At 51.0% G+C, this 8,886-nt stretch overlaps 1 protein-coding gene across 3 annotated transcripts in view; it reads right to left on the bottom strand.

The window, feature by feature from the left end:
- Nucleotides 1-592: 592 nt before the first annotated feature.
- ATG9B (autophagy related 9B) overlaps nucleotides 593-8,886 on the bottom strand; it is a 30,242-nt gene continuing 21,948 nt past the window's right edge. For all 3 annotated transcript variants that reach the window (XM_060782798.2, XM_060782799.2, XM_060782801.2), the window contains 7 exons: nucleotides 8,397-8,576; nucleotides 6,280-6,537; nucleotides 5,967-6,184; nucleotides 4,278-4,380; nucleotides 3,315-3,390; nucleotides 2,942-3,085; nucleotides 593-1,114 (listed from right to left, as the gene is read on the bottom strand). In XM_060782798.2, coding sequence (XP_060638781.2) covers nucleotides 2,985-3,085; nucleotides 3,315-3,390; nucleotides 4,278-4,380; nucleotides 5,967-6,184; nucleotides 6,280-6,537; nucleotides 8,397-8,576 — 936 coding nt within the window. In that variant the 3' untranslated portion in view covers nucleotides 593-1,114; nucleotides 2,942-2,984. The remainder of the gene's footprint in view (nucleotides 1,115-2,941; nucleotides 3,086-3,314; nucleotides 3,391-4,277; nucleotides 4,381-5,966; nucleotides 6,185-6,279; nucleotides 6,538-8,396; nucleotides 8,577-8,886) is intronic.

Genomic DNA, 8,886 nt, shown 5'->3' with positions numbered 1-8,886 from the left:
AACCCTTCCAGTGTTTTCTGTGTGGCAAATTAGGTTCAAATCAATCGCCGGTAGAGTTCAGAATGCTCTTTGATTATAGGTTAACTATAAATCCCAGCAACTACAACTCCCAAATTATAAAACCAATCCTCCCCCAACCCCACTAGCATTTACATGTGGGTGCATTGGGTATTTGTGTCCAGTTTGGTCCAGTGGATGAAAATACATCTTGCATGTCGGATATTTACATTAGGATTCATAACAGGAGCAAAATGACTGTTATGAAGCAGCAACAAAAACAATGTGATGGTTGGGGGTCACCACAACATGAGGAACTGTATTAAGGGGTCACGGCCTGGCTTTATTAGGAGTAGATGGGCGGGGCTGGAGTCCCTCATTAGGAAAAGCTTTCAAGAAAGATCCGAGTCAGCTGCGTGGACGCAGGGAAATACCACAGGTGTGGATTTCACAGTACCACGCAGAAGAACCACTGCTCCAGAAGCTCTCTTGTTTGTAACTTGGGGGCTGCCTGCACCCAACGCCCACCTCCCTTGAGCCTGGCACCTCCGAGCCACCCCCCCTTCCTGCTGGAGGATGAACCAGGAATCCTTGCTGGCCGCACCTGTAAACATTTATTGTCTGTCCTGAGATGGGAGCGGCACCCCATGGAAACGCACCCCCCAACCCGCCTCCCCCTCCCCAAGGCTCCCTCCCATCATCAGAGCCACTTTGGGGGGAGGAGGAGGGGGGCTGGGGTCCTATTTAGCAGCAGAGGGAAGGCGGGGGGGGGGGGAAGCACACGTTGAGGGAGGGGCAGTGTGGGGGGGGGGTGTGGAGCCAGGGGAGGGGGCCCCCCAAGGCTCCTCTGTCCATTGCAGGGACCCTTTAAATACAAGTAGCACCAGGCAGGGCCAGTCCGGCCCTTAGCTTATTCACCCCGAGCGAGACGGGCACACGTCGCCAGCCAGCGAGGCCGCCCCGCCAAGGCCTCTTCTTCCAGGCCAATGTCCACCCAGGGCAGGGGCAGCGCCACCCCTCCAGCCCTGGCCGAGGACATCCCCGCTGGTCATCTTCCGGCCCCGTCCAGGGTGGAGGAGGAATCCTCTCGGCACGAACGAGTCGCCAGTTCAGAAACCTGGAGGGACAAAGGGTAGAAAGGTTGGGTCGAGAAGAGCCAGTAGATCAGTGGTTCTCAACCTTCCCAATGCTGCGACCCCTTCATACACTTCCTCATGTTGTGGTGACCCCCAACCATTAAATTATTTTCATTACTACTTCACAACTGTAATTTTGCTACTGTATTGTCGAACAAACAAGGACATCTAATCACCTCTCAACAAGAGATTGCTCCAGGCTCTGCCAGGCCATCAAGGTGATCAGCTGAAACATTCACACCTAGCTCCAACAGACAAGAGTCCTTTGTCCCACCTGGGTCATTCCACAGATATATAAACGCTTTTTCCTAGTTCCAACAGACCTCACTACCTCTGAGGATGCTTGCCATAGATGCAGGCGAAACGTCAGGAGAGAATCCCTCTAGAACATGGCCATACGGCCTGAAAAAATCTACAACAACCCATTCACATCTTCCTCCAACAGACAAGAGTCCTTTGTCCCACCCTGGACATTATTCCACAGATACATAAACCCTTTTTCCTACTTCCAACAGACCTCACTACCTCTGAGGATGCTTGCCATAGATGCAGGTGAAACGTCAGGAGAGAATGCGTCTATGGCAAGCATCCTCAGAGGTTGAAACATTCACATCTAGCTCCAGCAGACAAGAGTCCTTTGTCCCACCCTGGTCATTCCACAGATATATAAACCCTTTTTCCTAGTTCCAACAGACCTCACTACCTCTGAGGATGCTTGCCAGAGATGCAGGCGAAACGTCAGGAGAGAATGCCTCTAGACCATGGCTATACAGCCCGAAAAAAACCCTACAACAACCCATTCACATCTTCCTCCAACAGACAAGAGTCCTTTGTCCCACCCTGGTCATTCCACAGATATATAAACCCCTTTTCCTAGTTCCAACAGACCTCACTACCTCTGAGGATGCTTGCCACAGATGCAGGCGAAACATCAGGAGAGAATGCCTCTAGACCATGGCCATACAGCCCCAAAAAACCCTATAACAACCCATTCACATCTTCCTCCAGCAGACAAGAGTCCTTTGTCCCACCCTGGTCATTCCACAGATATATAAACCCTTTTTCCTAGTTCCAACAGACCTCACTACCTCTGAGGATGCTTGCCATAGATGCAGGCGAAACGTCAGGAGAGAATGCCTCTAGACCATGGCCATACAGCCCCAAAAAACCCTACAACAACCCATTCACACCTTCCTCCAACAGACAAGAGTCCTTTGTCCCACCCTGGACATTATTCCACAGATATATAAACCCTTTTTTCCTACTTCCAAGAGATCTCACTACCTCTGAGGATGCTTGCCAGAGATGCAGGCGAAACGTCAGGAGACAATGCCTCAAGAACATGGCCATATAGCCTGATAAAATCTACAACAACCCATTCACACCTTCCTCCAACAGACAAGAGTCCTTTGTCCCACCCTGGACATTATTCCACAGATATATAAACCCTTTTTTCCTAGTTCCAACAGACCTCACTACCTCTGAGGATGCTTGCCATAGATGCAGGCGAAACGTCAGGAGAGAATGCCTCTAGAACATGGCCATATAGCCCGAAAAAACCTACAGCAACCCAATTTTGCTACTGTTATGAATTCTAATGTAAATATCCGATATGCAGGATGTGTTTCCATTCACTGGACCAAATTTGGCACAAAGACCCGATACACCCAAATTCGAATACTGGTGGGATTGAGGGGGATGGATTCCATCCTTTGGGAGTTGTAGTTGCTGGGATGCCCCCCTGGTCAGCCAGAATGCCCAACAGCAGGTCCATTACTGTCTCCACGTGCTCCCTTTGTGGCCCTTACTTTGCCAAGAGAGGGAAGGAAGGTCCCCCGGCGGTGGCGGGCGCTAGCTCTTCTCTCTCTCCGGCCGCTGGCTCCCAGGCGCCTCCTCTTCCTGCCAGCCCCCCAGACCTCCATCCATGCGCTGCGAGGACCTGGCACCATCACCTGAAGGAAGGAAAGGCAGGTGAGGTGAGTTTTGGAATCGCATCCTGCACCCTCCTCCTGGCTGGACCCTTCTGGACCCCTAAGTCAGCTCAGAAGGGTCCTTGGGTAGAGAGGGAAAGCTCTGCCATGCAGGTGGTCACTGGATCTCCTTGTGGCCCCCAACCAAGGGAGAGCTGACCCCCGGAACAGAGTGCAAGACCCACGGACAGACACGTTTGCGAGCCCTGACCTGATTCGGCTGACTGTTGAGGAGGGCTGTGGGGAGACCCTTCCTCTCGCGGCCGGTGGTGCTGTTGGTGCCGGAGCTGAAACGCAGAAAGGGAGAGGTCAAGAGGTGTTACGCCCGTCCTCATTGGTCAAGAGTCTGGGAGTCCTTTTGGACCCTCTGCGGACGATGGAGGCCCAGGTCTCCGCCGTGAGCAAAACCGCCTTCCTTCTTTCACCTGCGGCAGGCTAGACGGCTGGCCCCCTCCCTGTCCAGGGACGACCTGGCTACGGTGATCCAGGCCACGGTCATCTCAAGACTGGACTACTGTAACGCCCTCTACATTGGCCTTCCTCTGTCGGTGATCCGGAAGCTCAAGTTGGTACAAAACGCAGCTGCTCGGCTTCTTGCGGGAATTCCGATGAGATGCCACATCACCCCAATCTTCCTCCAGCTGCATTGGTGACCCATTGAGCACCGGATCACTTTCAAAGTGATGGTACTCACCTTGAAGGCCTTGCATGGTCTGGGGACGATGGACCTGAGGGACCGCCTCACCCCCTACCAACCCCAGAGATCACTCCGTTCTGAGGATCAAGATCTATTGGAAGTCCCCAGTGTCAAGACCTTGCGTCTAGCAGCAACCAGGCGCAGAGCCTTCACAGCAGTGGCGCCATCACTCTGGAATGCTCTGCCACCTGAAGTTCGTGCCCTGCGGGACTTACCAGCTTTCCGCAGGGCGTGTCAGACATACCTGTTCCGACAGGCTTTTAATGTTTGATTCTGCTGTTTTTAAATTGTTTTAAATTGCTTTTAAATTTTGTTAGATTTTAGCTATTCTTGTAAGCCGCTCCGAGCCCCAGGGGAGTGGCCGCATAGAAGTTTAAATAATAATAATAATAATAATAATAATAATAATAATAATAATAATAAAAAAGAGCTGGAAGGGCGTTGATGGCAGACCCCAAAGAGTGGGGGGTGGCTCACCTCGTGCATGTAAATAGCGTGGAGGCTCATCTCGGCCGAGGCAAACTCAGACAGCGCCACGGAACGGGACAGCGGCCCTTGGCGCACCTCAGATGGGGCAGTGCTGCGGAAAAGGAAGGAAAGGCAAGGGGGGGGGGCGTCAGTGCCTCAGCAAGCGAGAGTCCAAAAGTGGCAGGCTAAAACCTGGAACCTCTAACAGTGGCTGAGACCAGGTTTTCGTCCACGCGGCCCACAGTCCACAGGTTAAGAACCACTGGTTTCAAGAGAGGCTGGGTGGCTATCAGTTGGGAGGGTTTTAATTGCACAGCAAGAGACCTACTTGCTTTTCAGAAAGCCTGTAAAACCCTTCTCTTCCGACAAGCTTTCGATGGGTGAATAACTTGGGACTATGTCTGTTCTTGTTTTATTGTATTTTAAAGTTAATTGTATTGTTTTAATCTACTGCTGTAAACCCCTCCGAGCCAAATAAATAAATAAATAAGGGGTGGGACGGCCTCAATTTTGCTTCATTTAAGAAAAAAAAGTTTTCTAAGATCTTCAGACATACTTGAGGGAACAGCTCAGCAAGCAAGAGTCCAAAAGTGGCAGGCCCTTTCATATGCACGATGGGACTCCAGCTGCCTTGTTAAGGCTGGAATTGGATCTTCCCTCACTTAAGGCCAGAATGCATAAGCTTAGCATCTTATATGGGAAGAGGCTCCTGGGAATGGAGGACGAGAGTATAACAAAGCAATGCATGATGGAGCAGTATAAGCAGGGAGGATGGGCACCATACTGGCGAGCCTTGCTCCTTCAGTACTTTGATGGGTCAACAAATACCCTAATGCATCTGGACAAGAAGGTGATTAGAGACAAAATCTTTGAAAGGGATGCAGCTGACAACTCGCAGATTAGCAAACTGCAAGGTTTCTCTACCTGGTATCCTCGGCTAAAAAGTGACCAATATCGTCAACAATATCTTCAAGACCTAACGTCAGCGGTCCTGAGGAAAGCATTGACAGCCCTGCGATTCCAAACAATGCCTTCAAACTGGCTAGAGGGAAGAAGATACAGAGGGATCCCCCATGCCCAACGACTTTGCATTTGTGGCACAGGAGAAAGAGAAGACCTCACACACTACGTTGCCCCTTGTACAATGACCATAGGAAAAATCTCCTAGGATCACTCTTAGAAGAAAGGGCATCATGGCAACCATCTGCGGTGATCTGCGACTTGCTAGCAGATCATTCTAAAAATATAACACTAAAGGTTGCCACATTCGCAATCGCAGCCCAAAAGATCAGAGCCAAAGTAGCAAAATCCATACTGGGGGTCAGAAATGGAAACGGTTTGGAATGACACAAAGCAGACGCTGTTATTGTCATGTTTCTGCTTTCATAATTTTAAAGAACTTGTTTTAGTTTTAATTCTTGTTACGTTTTAAGGTTTATATTGGAAAGTGTTTATAAAGTTAGTATTTTACTGATGTCATGGCCTATGGCTAGGACAATAAACCATTCATTCATTCATATGCACGATGGGGGACCCACTTAGAGCCACACTGGAGGCACTCCAAGTGGCCAGTTTCTGGTCAAGGGACATTTAACAGAATGCCAAGTTTTTAAACGTTGTGTTTCCTCAAATACATGACAACTCTACCCCCCCCCCCCTCCCCAACCAGTTTGCTTTTAATACGTGAAATAGACTCACCGCCCCCCGGGAACGGTGCTGTCGCTGCGGAAGACGGAGTTCTCTGCGGGGGGTGCGCTCCGCCGGTGCAGCTGAGAGCAGGAGAGGGAGGCCAGGACGCTGGCGGCGGCCCCGGCTGTGCTGCCCCGAGGAGCGAAGAGCCGCCGCTCCGAGTGGGAGGCCATGCTGGCCGCTGAGAACACCGGGTGGGCCAAAACGCTGGCCAAGAGGGCATCCGGCTGCAGAGGTGGGAAGAGAGTGGGGATGGAGGGTCAGGGAGCCCACCCTCAATGGGTCCTCCTCCCGACACCTCCCGACACCCTTGCGGACTCACCACGGTGCCGAGCCCCTCGTCGGAGAGCAAGGAGGCGCCGAGGGGGGCCTCGGCCAGGAGGCGCTGGGCGGGGGGCGCTTGGGCCGCGTCCTGCTGCACCTTCTCCTTGAGGTGCCCGATGAAGAGGGAGCTCTCGGGGGGCGGCTGCCAGCGGGGGTTGGCGATGGCAAAGTGGACCAGGGAGAGCTCCGTCTTGCCGTTCTCCGCCTGCTGCTGCTGCTGCACCACCGAGACCTCCGCCCGGCCCTGGGACAGCCACTGCGGGGGACACAAGGCACACAAGGGGAGTCAGGGCGCACCCTCCACTCTGCTCTGCTCTGCTCAGGCCTGGAACGACCTTGCGCCACATTCTGGGCCACAACAATCCAAGAGAGACATAGACTCTGAATCAGTGGTTCTCAACCTTCCTAACACCGCGACCCCTTAATACAATTCCTCATGTTGTGGTGACCCCAACCCTAAAATTATTTTCGTTGTTACTTCATAACTGGAATTTTGCTTCTGTTACGAATCGTCATGTAAATATCTGATAGGCAGGATGTATTTTCATTATCTGGATCTTGGGAGTTGTAGCTGCTGTTGCTACTAAGAGGTTGCAACGTACTTGATCTAAGTTGTTGTAAGGATCAATGTTGTTTGTGCTCTAACTTTAAGTTGCTGTAAGGTTCAAGGCTGTTTGTGCTACAGCTGTTTCAGTTAATTGAAGAGTTAATTGAGAGTGTTATTTTCATGTGTATAAAGAGAGCTACTGTGTGTTTAGTTCTTTCCATTGTGCGTGTTTGCCATTGTGCCTTTATGCTATTGTGCATCTATGCCTCTGTGCCATTCTGCCTTGTGTAAGCCGGGGACTATGCTGCAGATGTCCTGCGAAGACACAGCCATGAGAAGAGGACAAGGATTCCTGCTTATCTCAGCTGAGTAATGATATCTCTCAGAAGATATTGTTTCATGTTACTTTTGTGGAAACAGCAATCCCGCAATTTTGTTTTGTATGCTGCCAATACTACAATATTTTCTTTTCTACTTTAAGCCGAAGTCTCGTGTGTTTTTCTTTTATGAGCCAATTCATCACACACACAGTTAACTGGGCTAGAGTCAATCTGCATGCTACTCATGCTAACGCATGACAGCTGCTGGGATTTATAGTTCACCTACAATCAAAGAGCATTCTGAACTCCACCAGAGATCGAATTGACCCAAACTTGGCACAAAGAATGCCCATGACCAGGAAAAAATAATGAAAGGTTAGGTGAGCGTTGGCCTTGAGTTTGGGAGTTGTAGTTCACCTATCTCCAGAAAGCACTGTAGGCTCAAACAATGACAGATCTGGACTAAACTTGGCATGAATCCTCACTACACTGTTAGAGTTTGGGGGAAATAGACCTTGACATTTGGAAGTTGTAGTTGTTGGAATGTATAGTTCACCTACAATCAGAGAGCATTCTGAACCCCACTAACGACAGAATTGGGCCAGACTTCCCACACAGAACTCCCATGACCAGCAGAAAATACTGTGTATCCTGATGGTCTTTGGTGATCCCTCCGACACCCCATCACGACCCCCCCCAGGGGTCCTGACCCCCCAAGTTGAGCAACACTGCTCTGAATGAATCCCTCTGAAGCAGGCATGGGTAAGCTTTGGTCCTCCCTCCAGGCATTTTGACTTCACCTCCCACAATCCCTGCCCTCAGGCCCTTTCCTTTCCCCCTCAGTCGCTTAAGCGGAGGGAGGGCCATTCGTGTTCCTTGCGCCCAAACACGAATCAAGGAACATGGAAGGCACTGCAGACTACTTCAACCAGAGAGATCAGCCATAGCAGAGCACCTGGTGAACCAACCTGGACACAGCAGATTATTTGAGAAGACAGAAATGCTGGACCACACCAACAACCACCATGCCTGATGACACAGAGATGCCATCGAAATCCACAAGAAGCATGTGGACCATTTCAATAGAAAGGAGGAAACCATGAAAATGAACAATATCTGGCTACCAGGATTTAAAAACTCTAAAATCATAACAGTAAATAAAGAACAAAACTCAACGAAAACTTAGTCACCGAAGGAGTGAGTCCAAGACCCCCACCTCCCGCTCTCAGTCCGCTCAGACTGCCCTACCTGGGGGTTGCCGTGGTTGCGGATGTCCAACTGGGCGAAGGAGCAGATGTCCCCGACGCCCACCACCTCCACGGAGAAGTTGCGGAAGAAGTCGATGATGTCGAGGGCCCGGGCGCGGAGGGGGAAGATGAGCAGGAAGGGCGTCACAATTGGGCTCAGCAGCTCCTCCAAGATGAACACCTGGAGGGCAGGGCAGGGCAGGTCAGGGCACTCCCGGATGCCAGGCTGACCCACCAGTGCAAAAGACCACCCTCCTCCCATACTACCCTCTTCCCAACAAACAGAAAACAAACAAAAAGGCATGTGCTTTTTATCTTAAGAACAGACAAGCGTCCCGAGCTCTGAGGATGACCTGGGAAGGAATCCCACGGGAGCATTGCAGCGCACCCAAATACCTGGGAGGAGTCACCCTGGACCGTGCTCTGACCTACAAGAAGCACTGCCTGAATATCAAGCAAAAAGTGGACCTCGAAATAACATCATACAAAAG

Source organism: Anolis sagrei, chromosome 6 (assembly GCF_037176765.1).
Source record: "Anolis sagrei isolate rAnoSag1 chromosome 6, rAnoSag1.mat, whole genome shotgun sequence".
Lineage (NCBI taxonomy): Eukaryota > Metazoa > Chordata > Lepidosauria > Squamata > Dactyloidae > Anolis > Anolis sagrei.
Note: the sequence above shows the minus strand (reverse complement) of the source record. Positions and strands in the feature narration are given on the sequence as shown.